Source organism: Pteropus alecto, unplaced genomic scaffold (assembly GCF_000325575.1).
Source record: "Pteropus alecto unplaced genomic scaffold, ASM32557v1 scaffold50, whole genome shotgun sequence".
Taxonomy (NCBI): domain Eukaryota; kingdom Metazoa; phylum Chordata; class Mammalia; order Chiroptera; family Pteropodidae; genus Pteropus; species Pteropus alecto.
In genome coordinates this window covers 9,400,644-9,422,993 of record NW_006431918.1, presented here as the reverse complement: position 1 = coordinate 9,422,993, position 22,350 = coordinate 9,400,644, and the positions used below count along the sequence as shown (strand labels likewise).

Here is a 22,350-nt window from a genome sequence, read left to right as displayed (position 1 = left end):
AGAATACAGTTTTGGTTCTTGGAGAATCATCTTCCTATGTTCTCAGTCCACAGGGTTGGATGAAGCCAAGCATCCACCCCTCGACATGCATGACAGACATGGGCCATCTCTACTCAAGGCTGGATGGGAGGCCCAAGCCAGACTGATCAGAATCTATCAAGAAAGGGACTGCTGCTTTCACTACGATCAAGACAAAGAAATTTATGACACCACCATATGAAACCTGGGATCCAGCCAAGCCTGAGGTTTATCCCTTGAACCTCTCCCATTTTGTGAGCCAAGAGATTTGGTTTTAAGCTAGTATAAGATAAGTTTCCTCTGCTGTTTACAAACTAAGAGTTCTGATTAATCACTTTAAATTCACTTATGATCATCATGTAATTTTATTAATGAAATTAACATTTAATTTCTAAGTATTTCCTCTCCATGGTCTCAAAACATTATCTGGTACCTCCAGTAAAACACGAACCACAATCTATTTTGCAATGAAATCTTAGATGTGTCTAGATGGGGTGTCTTAAAGAATGAAGAATTTATCATTCTTGCTCTAATCGAACATCCAAGACTATGTTTTGACAGAATCAAGAGCTTAATAAATGCTTGTTGAATGAAAATCAGTATTGAACATAGCATGTATATGACATTGTACTTATTAGACAGTGCAGAAGAGTCAAAGCTAAGTATGACATGGTCCCTTGGTCTCTGCTCAGAGGGGCTTGCACACTAGACTTTCAGTATACACCTTGATATCGTTTATTATGTGCCAAATTTCATCATACAAGGCACTCCCATTTTTATTAGGATAAGTGCTTATTTTTTACAGTGATAAAATATACATAACATAAAATTTACAATTTTAACCATTTTTAAGTTTACAGTTAAGTGGCACTGAGTACAGTCACACTATTGTGCAAACATTGCTAGAACTTTTCCGGATTGCTTTAACGTGCATTTTGTTATAGATTCCAAGGAGCTGGGTAAATAGAATGGGTATTTCATTTAGTTATTTGTAAGTAGCGATGCACTCTCTTTTAAAACTCTCCAAATTTTCTGTCTTGTAATAGTCTCTCTTTCCTCTCCTGAGCTAAGGGCCAGAAAAGGGTGCCCCCCCCTAAAGTCAAGCAACATAACAGTCTAAGAATAGTATGACAAGCAAACTTTTATCATTCTTCACTGATCAAAAGCCTTAAATAACTCAGAGTTAGCATGCTCACTATCAGTGACCTATCTGGAAGAGACCAACTATGTATAGATTCTTACACACTCATGGATATTTAGTCATTTTCTCCATTAAATAAAACATAGATTTTTTTTTTAACCTGTTTTATGTTTACTTTCCTTAAAACCCTTATAATACTAGATTTGATTATTTCAGCTAGGGTAGAATTGGCAAGAATTTTTTTTAAAAAGCTTATTTCACTGGTGTTATGAAATTATAGAAGCTGGGCTATGTTTACAGCTAGATCTCTATTCTTCCATTCTCAGGGACTGGTCACAAATACATCCTTCAAAAAATGCACAGTTCACACAATTATACTTATAAAAATCTATGCCTTTTTAAATGAACATTAGCTCAAAAATAGCTGCAAATGGACATCTAAGAACTAGCCACGGAGCTGAATGTTTCTCAAGTCATATAAATGTAAGAGCTATCAGCTTTAGATTTTCACCATGAAAAGTTGTTTCACCTGAATCATAGCAACCGAGGACAAACTACAGGGTCTATGTCGACAAAATCATCATATTTCTACCACATGTAGAAAATTCAAAATGCTTCCAGAAGTCTAAAGGAATACCTCAACGTACACTTACCTCAACTGGGTCTGAAAATAACGCAGGAATGGAGAAAAAAAATACTTTAAATTGTATGACCACAAATTCTTCCATCCTACCTCACGTTTCTACAAACAAAGCCTCTCTGAACATAATTTCCATTTCAAAAATACAATGAGAATCCAAACTGGAGAAAATTAAAGAATATCTGCTCCCATTACATCTCGGCACTCCCAAACTTTGCCCTTGGAATCTTCTCTCAAACTTTCAGAAAAATGTTTTAAGAAAATACAAGCTACCATTTATTTGATGGAGGAAAACAAGCACAGTTCTACCTCTACAAAGAGCACTGTAGATTGAAACAGCAGTGACTGAGACACAATGAACAGACTCCCAAAGGTGCTGAGATTCTGCTCCTCTCTATCTTCGAATGCGCGTCAGAATTCTATGTCACTATATGTCATTTACATAATCTTTTACCAGTTTGCTTTCCAACTCTGTAAACCAGGAGTTGGCTCTTCCTGTTTCCATTTCCCTAGGGTATTTTTTTCCGTAGCCTAATAAAATTTTCTATTTTGGTATCAAAATGATGACTCTCAGAGAAAAAAAGCGAGATAGTATTGTTATTTGGATTAAGGCTTAATCTAAGCTCCTTTCTCTTAGAGTCATAATTATGCTTAAAATTTCTTCCTATTACTATAAAACTGCAGTTTTCTCCTCTCTAACTCCTTGGCAATCTACTTGTTGTGGGACTGTTAACACGCGTGGCTTAGTGGTACAGGAGAAAAGGAACAGGCCTTGGGTCAGATAATCTGGCGCTCAATTATTTCTTCCCTTTGCCCACCATTCCAACCACTCGGGCCCTTATCCTCTCAGCCCGAGTTACCAGCGTGACAGCCACTTTTCTGTTTGTTCTGCTATTTTCTATCTCCCTTTTCAGAATGACTTTTCTACTCTTTTATGTCATTTCTTAATTTGTTTTTTTTTAAATGTTTAATAGTGCTATATTAAAAGTGCCAAACACTTCTCTTTAGCATTCACAGATTTCTGACCTAGTTTTCTGAAACTACTATTAAACCTCACCACGCAGGCTTTGTTCATCCTCTGACGGGGGCTATTACCTATTCCTATAATGCCTCTCTGTTCCTCACCAACCACCACCAATTTTCAAATGTCACGGAAATCTCACCTCCTACATGAAGCTTTCCTTGACTATACCAGCCCACATACAACTCTTCCTTTTCTAATTTTTGGAAGCAGTTTTTATCTGCACCATACAACCAAACACATAATTAGGGAACAATAAGAAAAGGCTATATACACTCGTGTGAGTCATCTCCCCCGGCTAGATGGGAATACGGAGGGGACATGTGGTCTGTTTCATATTCATTTGGTTTGTTCACTCACACAAAGAACACAATAGGTACTAAATAGTGTGAAAACTACCTATTATTTTTCCTTTGTCGGTACAGGATATTAAATAGCTATTTTCTCTTAATTCTAGGTCTCCTATCAAAAAGCTTACATTAAAATACTGATAACAGAACTCAAAAAGAAGAAAACAAGCCAATAAAAATGGGCAAAAGAGTTAACAGGCATGAAAAAAAAAGCATATGACTGGCAAGTGAGCACATGAAAATATGTTTGGTATCATTTCGGCATTAGTGAAATGCCACTTTAACCAGTAATATGATATCTCTGTACATTACAGCTACTATAATGCCTGAAATTAAGAAGACTGACTCCCTCAAGTGTTAGCGAGGATGTGATATACTGCTTCTGGAAATGTAAAATGGTCAAACCACTTTGGAAAACAGTTTGATAGTTTTTAAAATGTTAAACCTATATCTACTATATGATCTAGCCATTCCACTGGTAGGTATTAACTGAAGTGAAAACAAAGCATATGGCCATACAGAGATTTGCAGGTGAATATTTACAGCAGCTTTGTCATAGCCCAAACTGGAAACAACCCAAATGTCCACTGACAGGTGAACAGATGAACAAACTGTGGTATATCATACAATGAAATACAGCAGCAGTAAAAAGGAAGTGACTACTGATATGTGCAATAATATGGATAAACCTCAAATGCATCCTGTTAAAGAAGCCAGAATCGAAAGGCTGCATAAAGTATGATTCCATTTATATGGCAATCTAGAAAAAACAGAACTATAGGGGATGGGGAACATATAAGTGGTCACTTGGGCTTGGGAGTGAGGAGAGGGACTGACTACAAAAGGCAACATAAGAGAATTTTGGTGGGTGACAGGCCTGTTTCGGACCTTCAATAGGTGATTACATGACTACACACTTGGCAAAACTCAGAACTGTACGCCTAAAAGAGTGAATTTTACTGTTTATAAATTTAAAATTGATAAATGACCTCATATATAAACTAAGAATGTCACCATTTAGCTTGGAATACATCATTATTCTTTTATGTTGAGATTAGAAAAAGCAAAAACAGCATCTGTTGATTAAATATTTTATGAAAATCCTAAAAATATGCTGATAGAGATCACAACAATTTTTTGCTACTCAGTAGAACTGTTAATTAACAATAGTTTCATTGATCTTATGCAACCACTCACACTGATCTAGTCACCCCAGATACATATGTGCGCTCAAGTCCCTCTATTAACCAATTTGTTTACTTATTCAGTCACAATTTACTGAACACCAACAGTGTGCCTGGCACTCTTTTAGAGATGGAAAATGGACAGATAAGGTCCCTGCTCTCAGCAAGTTACATTCTAATTAGGAGAAGTGAAGTAAACGAAGGTAATTTCTGATAGGTATGTGTTACGAAGATAACAAAAGAGAGTGATGTGTTAGAAGGTGGGGGTGGCGCTACTTTAAATGGAATGGTTAAGGAAGACCTCTTTGAGACAGTGGCATCTGAGCTAACCCTCAGTGACAAGAAGGGACAGGATACACAATCCGGTGGCAGAGCCTTCCTGGCAGAGGGAGTAGTAAGTACAGAGCCCCCAGAAGGAACGGGGACTTGGTTCTTCTGAGCCACAGAAAGGTCAGTGTGGGGAATGAACCAGGAGGAAACAGAGGCTCAACAAGATGGTCAGGGGGCCTGATAATTAAGTGCTTTACAGACCCTAGATCATTTTACTTTATGCTGCTTGCACTGAGAAGCAGCCAGAGGCCTGTGTGTCAGCCACATAACCTGATTTATGTTTTTAAAGGATCCATCTGGCTGCTTTTTTTTTTTTTTTTCCAGGACATTCAACTTTCTTATCTCAAGAACTTGTTTCTTCATTTACCTGAGCTTCGTGGCCTTCAGCAAATCACGTTACATACTGTCTGACCTCAGTTTCCATAGCAGTATAATGGTGACACCAGCTGCGAGTAACTAACTGCTCACATACATATCGGTTCGATCGCGCAGTTAAACATCTGACTCTGGGGCTAACTGCAGTCCCGGTCTACTCTCAGCTTTCCTGGACACCGCCCCGGTCAGCTACCTTCCCTCACGCCGATATTTTCAAACTCTCCCTCAGCATATCTGCCCCGTCCATGTCCAAGAGAGTGACCCCGCCGCGCCTCTGCGCTGCCTTCTCCTCCCTCACCCCTTTCTCTTCGCCACCAGACAGATGCCTCTTAAGAGAAGTTCTGTGTCCGCATCCCCCAAGTCTCTCCTCTTCTTTGCTAACTTACTCCTTAGCCACGCACACTCTGATCCCATTCCCCCCACTTGACAAATTTTCTTCTTGAAAATCACCAGCCCTCATCTGTCACCAACGAGTCAGTCCAATTTCTGGTCTTCCCAGCCTCATCACCAGGTTTTGAACCACCACCTCCTACTGGATGGGGAGGATAATGTAACAAAGGGCAGGACTCCTCCACTGCTGGTGCTGTTAGTAACTGCTTCGCAGGATGCTAGCAAAGGCAATGCCATCTCTTTCTGGGCCCCCGTTTCAGAATCTGTGCCCATAGAGAGAGTTGGATTTATAGAGCGCCTTAGAGCCCAGAGCCCTTTTAATCTGGAAATGATCCCTCCCCACGGCATCTGTGACTCGGCACCTTCTTCATTCTCTAAACAACTCCATCTCCTCTGTTGGGATGTGTTGCCCATCCCCTAAACGGGGTTCTGTTCCTCCAAATTCCTAGCAAAATGCACATACACTAAAAACTATTCTTGAGTCACCATACACGTTCTCTCCCTGGACAATGGCACCCCCATTGACCCCCTCGATTGTCACTTCTATGAAGAGGCTTCCCACGCCTCTAGACCAACAGGTTCAGCTATCTGGAGACCCCTGCAATCAGAGGCAGCTCATGTAACCAAGGCAAATCGCCACCTCTTCTCCAAGCCTCCTCTTATTGACCTCTCCATGGCTCTTCATTGCTCACTATTATCTATGACATTCAAGCTCATAACAGCTGAGTTTTCACTGATTTCCCACACTTCTTACTCTCCACTTAAACTCAAATATCAATTCCTCCCCTTCCCCAACAATTTAATCCTAAAGCCATTAGGCAAGACACAGCAAAGCAGACATCCACAATAGGGGGTATCCAGCTGGAGCGGCCCTAGTGAGGCATGAAGCCCAAGGGTGCTCTGATGCCTGGCGCACAGATTGAGAGCAGAGCCATGGGCACCACGTTTTTGTGTCATCTATTGTAAGTTATAAACCAGGGAAGGAAGAGGACAGCCCGGCTGGGACAGTCAGCACCTAAAGGAGTAAGGAAGGCCTACATTGAGAGAATGTGGCCCTGTAACACAGAACGTGGAGTTAGAGCCCCATCACAGAAAGTGGAAGGGGGTGCTCTCTGGAGAAATGGCTGATTCCAGGACTGGAGGAGATGTGCGAGATGGGCTTACACAGGAAAGTACTCAGGGAAGGAAGAGAACATGGCAAAAAAAGACACAGAAACCAGCTTGAATGCAGCCCCACTGGCTAAATCGGAATAATCTGAACATCAAAAATGAGGACGGTAACTGGCTATAACCCACTGCATGAAATAAGAAAAATGATCTTCTTACTCTCCACTTAAACTCAAATATCAATTCCTCCCCTTCCCCAACAATTTAATCCTAAAGCCATTAGGCAAGACACAGCAAAGCAGACATCCACAATAGGGGGTATCCAGCTGGAGCGGCCCTAGTGAGGCATGAAGCCCAAGGGTGCTCTGATGCCTGGCGCACAGATTGAGAGCAGAGCCATGGGCACCACGTTTTTGTGTCATCTATTGTAAGTTATAAACCAGGGAAGGAAGAGGACAGCCCGGCTGGGACAGTCAGCACCTAAAGGAGTAAGGAAGGCCTACATTGAGAGAATGTGGCCCTGTAACACAGAACGTGGAGTTAGAGCCCCATCACAGAAAGTGGATGGGGGTGCTCTCTGGAGAAATGGCTGATTCCAGGACTGGAGGAGATGTGCGAGATGGGCTTACACAGGAAAGTACTCAGGGAAGGAAGAGAACATGGCAAAAAAGACACAGAAACCAGCTTGAATGCAGCCCCACTGGCTAAATCGGAATAATCTGAACATCAAAAATGAGGACGGTAACTGGCTATAACCTACTGCATGAAATAAGAAACAATGATGCCATGCAGACATAAGTAATTAAATAAATCAACAAAGTTTGATGAACAATGGGATGTTTATAGTTTCAGTGTCTCTCTGAATATGTAAATCTCTAAAATATCTTCTAATTGCAAAGGGAAAAGCGTAACTTCACTGTGGAGAAGCCTGGCAGACAGCAGCTGAATTAAATGATCCAAGTGAACAGGTAATGGCACAAAGGAAAATCACGTGTCTCCTAGTAGGAAGCAACGAGAAGAATGCAGCAGCACATCTGTGATTTTCCTGCCAAAGGCACATCACCTGAATCTAATCACGAGGAAACATACGACACATGTAAATCAAGGGACTTTCTGCTAAATAACTGGCCTTTAATTTTCAAAAGTGTTGTATAAAGTCAGAAAATCTAGAAAAGAGTGAGAGGTGGTCCCAGACTGAAGGAGACTAAAGAGACATGCCACCTAAGCACAAGACAATTCTAAACTAGATCCTTCTTCTATAGAAGACATTACTGGGACAACTGGCAAAAGCAGAGTGATGTCTCCAGAGTAGATGTAAGTAACTTAATGTTAATTTCTTGATTTAGTGATTGTATTGTAGTTATGTGGGATAATGTCCTTGTTTATAGATCTTCGTAATGAATTTTCAATTTTTTGCATGTGATTATTTAAAAATAAAGGTTTTATACCAAAAAAAAAAAAAAATACTCCTACAAAGGCTTCTTCTGTAACATTTTACATGTCTTTTTTTTTTTTTTCCTATTACCTCCAATGTCCTTGCTCTGGAGAAGCAAGTGCCCATCCTCCTGCTCTGCTGCCATAACCTCTTTCCGCTCCAATCCACCGTACACCCACTGCCTAATTAAGGTTTTTCCGAAGTGCACTTCAGCTTTCACTGCTTCTCTACTCCAGCATTTCAATAGCTCCTCATTACCTACCAAATTAAGTGCAAATTTCTTAGTGTGATTTTCAAGTTCTATTCCCTTCTTCTTCCAACGATCCTGTTCCAAGTTTTCTTCCCCTCAACTTCCTCAACACAGCCAGCCACACAAGTTCCACCACACTCAGTGTCGTCCCCCATCTCCAGGATTTTGCTCACGTAACTCCCGGCACCAGGAGGTGCCTGCCTACCCCCACTCTCTGCAAATTTTTCAAGACTAAGGATAGATACCAACTCTGACCGCCACCACCCACCTCACCATCTCCCCATTTTCCAAGACTTCCCTAATATTTTCCTCTCAGAATACTCAAAGCTGATTTTGTCCACTATAAGCCTTATTTCATTCTGCAATGTTAATGTCTCAACAGCTCCTAATATATAAGGTAAAGTTACACACCAATGAAGCAGTCATCATTAATAAAATTGAGTCATAGCCACGTTATGAATTCAGATCCAGTTATTATCTCACGCTCTCTCCCTAGGGTGTAACTTTTAAGTATTCGAATTAATTTTTGTTTGTCCTCTTTCTTTCCTAAGACTAGAGTTTTCTATTTCTTGCATAAAATACAAGCAATTTTACTTCTTCACTACACAGAAATTTTGGCCTTGGCCATACCATTGTCATAAATTCAGGGATTTCCAGAATATCGGTTAACTAATATATGCTTATATGTAATTACATTTTAGCTTCATCACTATCATACTATGTAAAGGACAAAACAAAATTCTTAAAATTGAGAACAAAGCCTATATTTCACAAGTTTAAAGCTAGAAGTTCTAAATTTAAGATAAAGACACTATCCATTTAACACTCATATTTCCTGGATTTTCATTAATAAATTTTAGAAAGCACTTCACAAAAATATACAATTTAATGGCCATATTTAAATGTAATAAAGAAGCCAATATTTTTCTTCTAATTTTAATTTAGTAAATGAAAGAAAAAAAACAAATTATTTAGCAGCAGAGTTGACATTTTATCAGTAGATTAGTAGTAAGAAACTAAATCGGTAGCTGAAATCTTGGAATAAAAGTTATTTCAGAGAAAAAAATTAATGACATCAAAACATTAAGGGAAGTGAGGTGTTACTCATAAATTACAGTGATCAATATAACATCTGCTATTACTCCAAAAACTACAAGGATAGAAAGGGTCAAACTCTGAATTTCAATATTGCAAAGACATCAAATCTATAAATGATAAATCTCCAGGTCCTCGTTTCAGCATGTCATTGGTACGGAAACTGCCTTAAGTTGAATAATTTGCATTTATCTGAAACCATGACTTTTATCTCAACTTTTTTAGGTCTGAAGTAAATAACTCAAAATATACTTTAGATGATAAAAGGTGGGCATACTAACATATGAACCTAATATACTTGCGATGTTAAAAGCAAAATTTATAAAAGCACTCTACATAGTGATTTGTAGATTAAAAATCCCTAAGGTTTGTGCTTCTTTTAAATAAAATTATCACCACTCGTACCAGAAATACCGTAAATGAATGAAAGTGAATGAATCATCAGGAGAAGCAAGTCTCATTTGAAAATCATTTCTAAAAATACTATTTAGTACACTAACCTGGAGACATTCTAGGTACTCTGGCATCTTTAAAATTGAAATAGTATGAGACAAATAAAAAGCAAAAAAAAAGTTCCATGTTTTCATTTCCAAATGGCCTAAGTAATCTTGTAATAGATTTAATTATTACAGTAAACACCAATAATCAATCAATCTCTCCCTCACCCCCAAACTCATTATTTTTTTTCCTTTGCATTACATTTCCTTTGCATTTCCTTTGTATATTCAGAAAATCTACTAAGAAACAGAGCAAACTTTGTAACAAACTGCTTGAATTCTGAAGGTTTTGGTTTATTACAGAAAGTAAGATTAAAAAGGCTCTAGGAACAATTGAAAATAAAACAAACTATAGGTTATTTACTAAAATGTTTCATTCTATCATAGAAAAAAGTGCAGCATACATTAAGATAAATACCTGATTGCTTGGCTTGAAACCTACCAGAATATGCCCTTTGAAATAGTGAACTTTATATTCAAGTCTAACTCTATGTTAGCACTGTCTTATGAGCCTATCGAAGTGACTAAGTCTATCACTATAAACATCCGATATTACGTCAACAACAAAAAAGCTGTTTGCAAAAGGAATGGTGTAAATTAAAAGAACAAGAAATTCATAGTAAGTGTCAAATTTTGTAAGAGGAAAGATCTGATTTAAAAAAATTCTGCTTTTCAAAGTAAAATGACAGGTCACTCCTATGCACTTTTACTTTTAAATGGTAAACGATTTTTCTCTCCAGACTACTCTGGAAACTACAGAGCTAGATTTGTGATAAAATATATTTGAAACATTAGCAAATATGTTAAGAGTTAATTCCATTTTGACTGTTAACATACATGACTCCAAATAAACTACACGGCCACTCAATAGTTTGACTGGCAGACCTTAGAGAGCATCTAGTTCAACTTGTTCTCTATAAAATGAAGAAACTGAGGCAGAGAGGAGTTGTGACTCACTCAAGGTTTCAGTTTTGTGTCCAAACTGACAGTGGAATGCCAATGTTTATGATACAACTAGGTCCACTGTCCATCCTAAGAGCTTTACATTCAGTTTCTGTCATAATTCACTTTACAGTGTGGTGCTCAGACAGTCCATTCACTGGAAATTATTAACAGATGGATGACTTTTGTCACCACTCTCAAAGACTGACCACAGACTGAAAAGGCAACACCACACATTTCCCAGGCATTACTCATTTTTATCAGCTTGAAAAGTTAATCGAGGTGAGAATCATTTTTCTTATTTGGATAAGGCACTCCCTCCGCAGCATAACATTCAGTAAGGCTAACGCAAATAAAGTGATATCCTCTTTCTTCATTAACCTCCAAAGGGTGTATAGCAAACCACAGACCAGCAATTCTCAACTTTGGGGTCTCAGGATGCTTTTCCACTCTTAAAATGTATTGAGGAAACCAAAGCACTTTGGTTTATGTGAGTTATATCTGATATTTCCTATATTAGAAATTAAAACTAATATTTATTTTAAATTGTGTAGAATCAGTCATTATGTGTTAACATAAACATGTTTTATGAAAAAGTAGCTATACTTCTCAGAACAAAAACTTTAGTGAGAGGAGTGGCATTGGTTTACATTTTTGCAAGTCTATTGTCTGCTTAATAGAAGACAGCTGGATTCTTATATCTAATTCTGCATTCAGTGTGTGGTGATATGTTCTGGCTCAAGTATATGAAGATCTGGCCTCACACAGATACGCTATTGGAAAAAGGGAGAGCATTTTAATGGTCTTTTCGGATAATAGCAAATATGATTCTTTGATACTACACTGAAAATTGAGAATGAGTAGTTTCTTAATGGTTTCAGATTCCACGTTACAGCTAACCTTTATCAGTGAACTTTTCATACACTATTACATTAAAATTCATTGGTCTATCTTTTATTTTGAATGAATCTTTTACCAGTGCATGATTTCTGACTTCATGAACCTCCTCGAAAAGGTCTCAGGAACCCCAAACTATACTTTGAGATCGACTAGAAAACAGTTTAATGGAGAGTTGAACCAAGAGATGAAGGCTATAACGAAATCTACAAGCAGTTACGCACTGCCTTGATCCTTTACAAACTTTAATTCATTCAACATTCCCCGGAATGGGGCATCATCACTATAAACTACAAATCAGGCAAAAAGGTCGGCTTTTGGTCCAAAAGACACAAAATAAGAGGCCAATGAGGGAGACTGGGTAAGGTTAAATTAAACATTATAATATGTAGACTGAAATCTAGAAAAAGCTCTAAATATCCTCTGATCTTTGAGCCTTTATGCAGAGAATGATAAAAACAAATAGATTTGGGTAACATTCACAAGGAAAAGCTATAAAGAATTAGTAATCTATAAGAGACTTCAAATACCATTATAGCTTTAATATTGACGTTTTTGGAAATCACATTAATTATTCAAAATACCACCACATATGTAAACAAAATGAATCCCCTCCGACTATATTAACACATATAGAGAGTTTTGTAACACTCAAGAAGAGACATCAGTGCCCACAAATGCAGGGTGAACTCAAGGTCACTGGTTCATATTAATGTTTAAGGCTAGACCATCAGGAGGGACTTCATGAGTTGAGTGTAAAAACAACAATTAAAATAGTACAAACAGGATATAGAACAAATATCAGAGAGAATTAATTATTTTAGCTACTATACCTCTGGTCTTTCTACTAGAAATATCATTACCTAGAGCAACAGCCTTCAAAACTAAAAGCATAAAGTGAAATGTAGTAGCAAATGTATGGTGCCTAACCATAATTTTTTTGTTAATCAGAGAATTTAATCAGAAGAATTATCAACAAATATTTAACTATTTAAATATGTACATAATACTTCTTTAAAATTATTTTGTTGACTTTCATATAATGTAGAGAAAGAAAACTAAAGAAGTAGAAACTAAAGATTGTGAAATACTAACAGTTAATTAGCAGCAATGGCTAAAATACATATAATATATACTACATACCAGGTGATATTCAAAGGGCTCATAAATTAACTCCAGTGTCTTAACTGCCTTTGAGATGGGTATTATTTAACCCCCTTTCTACAAAGAAAACTAAAGCACAAAGAGGTAAAGGGATATGCATAGACACTGGAAGCAATTCAGTGGCACAGCTGAGACACAACCAGGGTAGTCATGCTCTTAACTACCAACCTACACTCCCTCATGCTAACTCACTCATAAAACATCCCTTAACAAAACGGCGACATCATGTGCAAAATTTCCTTCTCTAAAAGTTCAACAAGGCACTAGCAGGAGAAAATGTCCTGAGTTTGGTTCTGGTGAAAGTTATGGTATCTCTTGACTTATGTTAGTGTTTTAAGTGAGAGAAGCAGTGTTAAAATATAATGGAATAGCTTGTGCCATTGAGAACTGTAAGACCATACCTTTTATGGAATGTTTGCTTCCATAAAAGTAAGAGGATCCAGGTCTGAGTAAATGACAAGTAAAAGAACGCACGAAGTCTCTGCTCTTGGTTTGGGGGAAGAAAAAAAAGACATAATAGAAGGAGAAAGACATAGGAATACACGTAAACTCTATACCCTGTTCATGGGATGCACAGATTTCCCTCAAAATAAAATTTTAAGGAAAATATCCATATTTTCCTAGATGCCAAAGGAATGAACTATATCTAGGAAATCTATTCTTTATAAGTTCAATAAAAGAATCATTTATTACAACCATGTAATAAAAATAGTACTGAAGCAAAGTCCAATGCAAATATTCATTGTATAACCGAGAACCACCCTTTAGTCATACCTAAAACCTCTTCCTTGTTTTTCTATATACAGTATGCTATCTGCAACAAGGAAAGCCAAGAGATATTTTACAGTAAGTCATGTGTGTCTTCTGCAGATCTTAAAAGTTATAAATATACCAATTCAAAACTGCAGCGACATATTTCACTTCCAATTAGTAAGAAAGCAAGACTGTCCGCTTAGTAATTTTAGATGTGCTGAGTCTTTAAAAGCCCTCTACAGTTAAGGAAATGATTTATTTCTATTGAAAACCACAACTTACATACAATTAACCCAACTAGAAAAGAAAAAAGAGGGTGGGAAGCTTGTGGGTAACAGATTTGGGGCTCAATTTCATTTTTCACAGCCAATGAAGAGAACAAAGAAAGCTAAGGAAAAAGACTAAGACCACGAGGAAACTAGCTTAAAATAATTTTAGTGAACCACAATACAGCTAGAGAAAAAATATCTAGCACTAGTCTGCTAAAGTAAACACAGTAACAGGCAGCAGAAAACTTTTCCCAAATACCTACAACAGGCAATGTGGGGGTGATGTGTATGAGGTGGGAGTGGAAACACCTACATAGGCTCCTTCAAAATCAACGTAAATATTTTCTAAGAGATTTTAAAAACTTTTTGTTTCTATATTTCAAAAAAAGTGGTAACACTATACCGAAGAGCAGCGGGGAAGCACTAAATGACCATCCTGAAAATATATATAGAACAGTCAACTGAAATGTGTTTAAATCTGTCACAAGTAAAGATAATGCTAACCTTCAACATTTTATAAAGTCGTAATTTTCCAAAAAGGAGGAAAAGCCAACTTACCTTGATACATTTTCTGGAATGTATTCTAGGACTGGATAGCCATCACTTCTTCTAGATGACAGGTCACCATGTGATTTCCATGACTCCACTAATGTATTGACAGGAGGAAAGGAACTCAGGTGTTGGAAAGACTGGTCTCTAGACGATCGTGATAAAGAGATTGTACCTTGAGCACCAATCCTATAGTGAAAGGACTGTCCACCTGAATTCACACCAACAATGGCAGAGGAAGGGATGCTGGCCTCTGGATAATAGCTCCCGTCATCTGGTTCTTGTTTAATCCCCATTGGGAAGCTGCTGCCTTCACAGTTACCATCAAAGCCGGGCACAGGTGGCCCTAAAATTCCTGATAGAGAATAATAGTCTTTATCATCCATAAAGGAAAAATATGAGCCATCCATGAATGGAAATGGATTTACTGTGGGATTCCCTTTAAAAGAGGTGCCTGAACATGAATGCTTGGTTGATTCTTGTTTTATTGGTACTGAGAATGGGGAATCAGAATTTATTTTGCTATTTCCTCTTAGACACGAGCTGCTAAAAGCTCCATCTGGCTCTGGTTTTATGTACTGGACGATGTTAAGCTGGCCAGTCACACCATTGGAGATGGCATTCTCTACTTCCTCAGTCTTAGGAAAGGGGACCTCTTGAGCACCTTTCTCGTGGGTGTCTGGACTAGGAACCACCTCCTGGGCTGCACTGGATCCCGAAGGCATGCCTGAAGCAGCGTAGCCGAAGGCATTGTTTACAGGGCTACAGATAGATCCCACAGTGCTAGCAGTTGGGCTGGACAGCGTGGATCTGTTATTTGTGTTGGAAGGGCTGGAAACAGAGCACCTTGAGTTGTTGATATTTGCAGGGCTAGACATGGAGGATCGCAGGGTGGCATTGGGACTGGAAACTGGAGACTTTACACTGCAGTGACTTGGAGGGCTGGAAATTGGGGATTTCATGCTACTTAATGGACTTGAAAGAGGAGAGCCCACGTTGCTGACGTGCGCTGGACTGTGCGACCTGGAACCTCGACTCTCGATATTCGGGGAGCATGTCAAGGGAGTCCCCTGGGTGATAGGGCTGTGCACTGTGAAACTGCCAAAGCTGGCGGAGGTGGAGGACACAGAGCTGATTCCTGCAGGGCTGCAAACTGAAGACGTCATGTTCAGGGGGCTGCACACAGACGGGCTCTTCTCATGACAGGTGACAGGGCTTTTAACAATGGCACGCATGCCGCCACCATTCACAGGGCTCCCCGAGTCAGACATAAATGGTCGCAAGGGCCTGCTCATGCCTAGAGTGGAAGGACAATGGCCATTTTCTTTGTAAAATTTTACCAGCTGTTCAACATTTTGATAAATTTTTGCTGGACTCGTGCTTCCTTGTTGGTTCTGCTGATCATAGGTGTAGTCGGCATCCCTTATGGAATCCATGTATAAGCCCATGGACTCAGCTACAGTTGCTGAAAGTTCCTTAGACTCCAGCTCGGTTTTAATATCAGATGTTAAAATCCCAGACCGATTATTGTCTTGCTGAAGGCAAGGGAGTAGTTCATGTTTTTCTTTGCTGCTTCCTTGAGTACTGTTGTTTGGAATAGCACCGGAAACACAGCTTACGTTGACAATCTCCATGTAGTTATTCTCATCAGTCCTCTCTGTAGGTCCCAGGGAAGGACGCTCCACAGCCTGAGAAACTTGACCCCACCGTCTTTCCATATCTAGACCTTCAGGGAGACTGTGGTAGCCTTTGGTCTCCATAGCTAACGAATAAATTTATATTAAAAAATTGAATTAGACTCATTGATAGCAATATTATTCTAAATAACATTCTAATATTGCAATTGCTAAGCTATAAATATTCTACTTATTTTAAGCAATGCTTTAATACTACATAAAAATTGTTACCTTTTTAGGTGCTGATATAACTTGTCCATAAGCCAGACTAGAAGAAGCAATCATATAAAACTATTTTGCACCTAAAATAACACATTTGCTATAATTCAATATTTAGAGTTCGCAAAGCACATGCACAAATGTTAATCCTAGGAACTGATGAGGCAGACAGGGAGGAAACTGAAGACTCAGTGAGGTGGGTGACTTGCCCAAGGTCAAAGACATAATAAGTGACAAATGACATTTAGGTTTAAAACTAAATTTTCTAACTCCAAAGTCTTTTGAATATTTTGAGCATATGGAAACTACTTTTCATATCTAATACATGGGCTTATTAAAAATAAGGAAATCCAATTTATGTTACCATTTCCCAAAAATAAAGTTATTGGGTGAACTACCACAGGAAAAAACAATTTAAGAACTATTTTTAAAATGATAAGATTTTCTTAAAATGGATTAGTGATGAAAATAATTTAATCTCAATTCTGAAAAGTAAAAATTCATATGTCCTTATTAACTAAGATGGTCCATAGCGCAGAGAGGCTATATGAAAACTTGGGAATATCAGAACTTTCTTCACTGTCTTTCAGTACTGGTGAGAACCAGACCTAGTGGTACCTCCGCTAAAAAAATACTCCCAACAGACAGTTTCATTCTCAACAGTAAATGGAGGAAGTTCGAGATGGGTTCTGACAACTTACATGCTCATTCATTCAACAAATATTTACCAAGTGCCTGCTACATCCTGGGCTTACAACCAGTCATTGAATCTATAGTGATAAACAAAACAGGCATAGTCCCCATCCTCAGGGAGCCCACGTGATATACCATCATATCCACTAGCTCTCTATATAAATTCATTTCATCAACGGAATAATTATCATAGGCTATATTTATATAATTTTTATGCATTAGATAATTCCACGTAATATTATAAGCCTTTCACACAATATTACCTTATTTACCCTTATAAACAGCCCTCTAAGGTTGGTAAAAGTATTATCCAAATGATAAAAGTGGGGAAACAGAGGCACACGACACACAGCTAAGCAGCAAGGCTGGAATTTGATCCCATGCCTCCCTCTACACCAAGGTTATCTCAACATTGGTACTACAGACATTTGGGGCCTGACAATTCTCTGTTGCGGAGAGCTGTCCTATGCATTATAAGATATTTAGTTTACTCCTGACCCCTACCCACTAAGGGCCAGTAGCAACCCCTCCCCCCAATTATGACAACCAAAAATGTCTCTGGACATTGACAAATGTCCCTAGGATGAAAAACGACCCCCGAAACCCCCAGTCCCATTGAGAACCACTGCTCTAAAAATTAAGCCATTCTCAGTAAAAATTTTATTTGTACATTTTTATATGTAAAACTCCTAAAATCATTATGCATGCATTTTTCAAATCCTTTCAGTTGTGTAAACAATCTATGACCCAAATAAAGGTCCTGATCTAAAAGATGCAGTTTCTGCACTTCTGTGCACAAATATTACTTTAGGCTTCTCATCCCTTTCTCCCCTTTGCCACTCGCTAGCTCCATCCTCCAAAGCTTTCTCTCATTATAAAATGAGACTAGGAAGTCCTTTTTCTACAGAATGTATATTAATAAGGAAAAATAATTATGACTCTACCAAATAAATTGACAATAGATATCACAAGGCTCTATAATAAAATTTAATGTTTAAATTGTCTGCGTATTGTAATTACCTCTTACTTTTCTGTGTTCTACACAGAACACTAGATTTTAAGTTTTCAGAAAGCAGAAACTTTATAAATTTCATTACTGCAGCCCAAGCAGATAGCATAGTGCAAATAAAAAATTTTGAACTATTGTAATCAATACTCAACAATGTTTGAACATTAAAATCTACCAATTATGTAGTCTACTTTTACTTAAAGAACATCATTCTAGAAATTTTTAGTCACAAATCAGTCACAAAACACTGAAAAATAAATCAAATTACAAAGGTTGAGGTGGTTATCTGGTAATTCTAACCAAAAAATTTAGTGTGGCAAAAAGCCAAGTGGAAAAAAAAAAAAACATATGGCTTATATGGTTATTTCCTATTTTACTGAAAAACCATTTAGTCATAGCCACAGGCTGACAAACACCAGTAAACATTATGTACTTCTTCAACTTCTACCTAAAAATAATCTCTCCTCCCCATATCAATAGATATATAGCTGAAGTACAGATATTTCAGCTCCAAATTCATTAAACATCATAATAAGTATGTCCATTCGTGTTCAAGGCTGAACACCTTCTGCGTATTACTCTCTTCCCCCAAACCCTGTCCCTAAATCTACATTTCCTGTCTTTGTAAACTGCACCACCCTCTACCCAAATGCTTGGAAGTCACCCTTGCCTAGGGTCACCTGTACCAAAAGCCTCCATAGGCTCTCTGTTCTCCACATCCACACCTACATCCTCATTCTCTACCCCATGGTCCTAGGCAACAGGCCTATCTACCCTAACTCTGAAGAGGGATCCCCATACAAACCCCTCTCCAAAACTCTATCCTCCAAATCATCTTTTGGAAAAGATGACCACTTACTGCTTTTTTAAAATTTCACAGTGTAAATCTGCGTGTTCAACTCCTGGGCAGTTCTACAGTGCAGAAACCTGCTTTAAATCCAGCATTCCCTGCATAATTTAGCCACTGCCCCTTTTTTCACAGAACATCCACTAATATTCTGAGGGATGCTTTTCATCACTCTGCCCTAAAACAGGAGCCATATCTCAGATTTATGAGGCCATATGTAGATCTGAAGAGAATCTATATGGGAGGTGGCTGGGGAAAACAACCTTAAAGCACTCTATAAGCAGCACGTTCTATCAGCTAACATCATGCAGCTGATCGCAACTTTCCAAGTCCTGTTTAGCTGACCTTTAACTCCCTCAACACTAACATAAAATAGCCTGCATTTCACCGCGTTATCCACAAGGCTATCACTAAAGAATTTGCAAAAGGCTTTGCTGAAATCTAAATTAGCTTTAAGGTATTCGCCTCATCTACCAACCTAATGCACTTCTCAACATAGAAAATATAATAAAGGTTGGCAACAGTCAAACACAAAAGAATGGAGGACATCTAGCATCTGCATGGCTTCCACTGCAAACCTTTTCAAAGATAATATTTTTAAATAGGTTTATCGAAGCATTTTTTACTGCATTCTCCCCATTATTTTAATTCATCTTCTCTGTGAACAAATGGATCAGGTTAGGAATTTATTTCCTATGTTCTCCAGGAAACCCAGGTTGTCCTTTTGGAACTGGCATAATGACCATGGCTTAAGCAGAATTTTAGTCAACTTGAACTTACTAGTGAATACTAAAAATATTAGTTGATGAATATGATTCTCATAGAACTTACTAACCAGAGAGTAAAGTTTTTGTTATTTTTTGTTACTAACATACGAGATACCAGTATACAAATCTAGCTTTTATGAAACCAAACTTGTCTCCCTTATATTGGGGATTATAACTGAAATCTTCTTGCAAAAATGACAAAAACCCTTAGGGCCCTTTAATTTTCACGCAAATAGGCTCCCCACAAAACATGAAGAAAATTTCATGTCAGAAAAGTAAAGAAAGCACTGCTAGAAGTTCTACTTTAATCCCTATATAGGCTCTTAAGTACTACTATTGTGGAGGAAAAATCTGACTAAAATTTTATGTTTTACAACCTGTGTTAAATTGCCCTTTTCCATAAGGAAGTAAGTTTTCAGGAATATTAACAAACATTCTTACAAATTTGTATTTTATCTGAAAACACTTTCACTTTTAATATCCCCCAAAACACAGTCCTATTTTAAATGCTTCGTTTTCTATAGTTATTTCATTAACATACAGCATCATAAAGACAGAACTTTAAGAATTTCACAATTTTCACTGGTTGCATAGTTGTAAAAGTTTGTTGTATGTAAAACTATTTTTCTGTCATTCCCATTACAGAATCATTATTATGTTCCCCTCATTTATAGATGAGGGAAATGATAGAAACCTGTCAAGGTCACCTAAGAAAGCAGAGCGGAGGAACCAGTTAGAACTGAGCACACCTGATTTCTATGCACTCACCTAATTCACTTGAGCCACCTGATCTTTCCAAAATCTCCAAACTATTTCTCCCTTCAAGGAAAAAGCTCCTTTGGATTTTTTAAAACTTCTCTCCTCAAGCATTTTCATGATAGTACGCCATGAAATCAAACATAAAATTAAAACTTCACAGCACAACTTCACAGATGGAGAACGCTGTTATCATTACTATGTTAATATCATCAATAACAGCACCTAGAGAAATGGCAACACAAATGTTAAACGGCAATTTGGTGCGCTTGAAATTCAGCAGCTTCAAAAACTTGTGTGCTTTCAGTTTTCCTAACTTCTATAATAGTTAAAACCGGTAGTGCCATAAACTACTATGATTTAAATCTGGTCTTTTAAAATTCAGTAGGAAAAGCTCTGCCCCTAAATTCAGCAGAAGGGTACAGATGCCACCAAAAGAAGCTTAATCCCTTCTTTCCTGCCTTTAGAATTCCAACTGATGCCACAGAAAGTAGACCCTCTCTCAGGCGTTTCGTGAATATCATGAAACCGGGAAACGCATGAATTTCCAGAGCCCTTCCATACAGGATCTATCAGGATCTCTATCTCCTTCAACTGCCCTTAATAAGCTACACCTCTAGCTGAGACTCGGGTGCTTCCGCAATTGATATAGGAAAGAAATATTATTCAAACATCCTTTAAAAATTGTACAAGGCAAACAACCCGATATTCATCCTTGGAGAAAGAGAAGGGAGGTGGTAGACCTCCCACTGCCAAAGGCGGCCGAAAGCTGCTCGTTAGAGGGCATTTCTCCAAAGTGGCCAAACTTTCCCAAAATAGTCCTCTGGCGGCCAAAGGGGAGAAAAAGTGGAAAACCAAAACAAAACAACAAGCACACAGCACCATACTGACTGTGCCTCCGGATTACGCAGCCACTTCTCTCTGCAAAGTGCACGCTCCCGCGCGGCGGCCGCACGCCCTCGCCGGCAAGCAGCGCCCCGCCGCGCACCCCTACACACCTGCCTCGGCTGGGGTCCGTCTCTCGGCGTCTACCTGTTGCAGCGCTTGCCAACGCTACGACACTCCTGCTGCGGAGCCCCCCTAAATCCAACCACATCCAGGCCAGCGAGTGCAGCTCCCCTTGCAGTGGGAGAGCCCGAGGCAGCAACGCTCTTGCACCCAGGTGACTACACGGGCTTCCTCCAAGCAGCCTGAAGTTGGCTTGCGTCTCCCTAGTCCAATGACACCCCGGGCGCGGAGAGGCGGAGAGGACGGGGCAGGGCCAGGGGTAGGGGCAGGGCCTGGGCGGGAGAAATAAGGAGGGAGAGAAGGAGAGAAGGCGGGCGAAAGCCCGGAGGGGGAGTGGGCCAGTTCCAGGGCCGGCCCTTTTAAAAGCGGGTCACATGTCCAGATACAAGTTCAGGTTGCTATCCTGCCCCTCTGAGCCCTTCCCATTGGCCCAGAGGGAAGCAAGGCTCCACGCTGCCCGGGTCAGGCGAGCTTCTCATTGGTCAATGCCGGCTGTCAGTCACCAGGGCGACATGACTGATACAAAGTTGCTGCGACACAGCCTGGACGCGGCAGCTTCCTTAAAGCCGCAGGAGCCGCGGCGCTTGGGGTGCCGGGCAGCAACTACGACACTAGGTACCTTCCGTACGCTGTCCCCCGACCCCCTCGCTCGACAGCCTCCAACTTGTTCGCGCCCACCTGGCTCTCCTCCTGGCTGACCCCAAGATATCAGAAAAGACGTGCAAAGTGTGGTGACGCGGAAGAAGTCGGTTTTTCCGAGAGCCAGTCAAGGTGTTGTCCCCTCACGCTCTGCACCTGCAGCGCCAGGTGAGAGGCAGCCCTGGCCCAGGCACCGCCCACAGCGTCCGCGTGCAGGGAGGCTTCACGCGACCCCAGAGGTCTTCTCCACGCCTCTTTCCTGGGTCTTCCGAGTAACCTCTCAGCAGATCAGCCGCAGCGTCCGCTGCCAGCAATCAAAAGGATCACAT

General features: G+C 39.4%; 1 protein-coding gene across 1 annotated transcript in view; it reads right to left on the bottom strand.

The window, feature by feature from the left end:
- Window positions 1-21,483, bottom strand: part of NR3C2 (nuclear receptor subfamily 3 group C member 2) — a 308,616-nt gene extending 287,133 nt beyond the window's left edge. Inside the window, exons 1-2 of the mRNA XM_006906271.3 lie at window positions 21,373-21,483; window positions 14,417-16,169 (exon numbers count right to left, since the gene is read on the bottom strand). Coding sequence (XP_006906333.1) covers window positions 14,417-16,167 — 1,751 coding nt within the window. The 5' untranslated portion in view covers window positions 16,168-16,169; window positions 21,373-21,483. The remainder of the gene's footprint in view (window positions 1-14,416; window positions 16,170-21,372) is intronic.
- Between the last annotated feature and the right edge of the window lie 867 nt (window positions 21,484-22,350).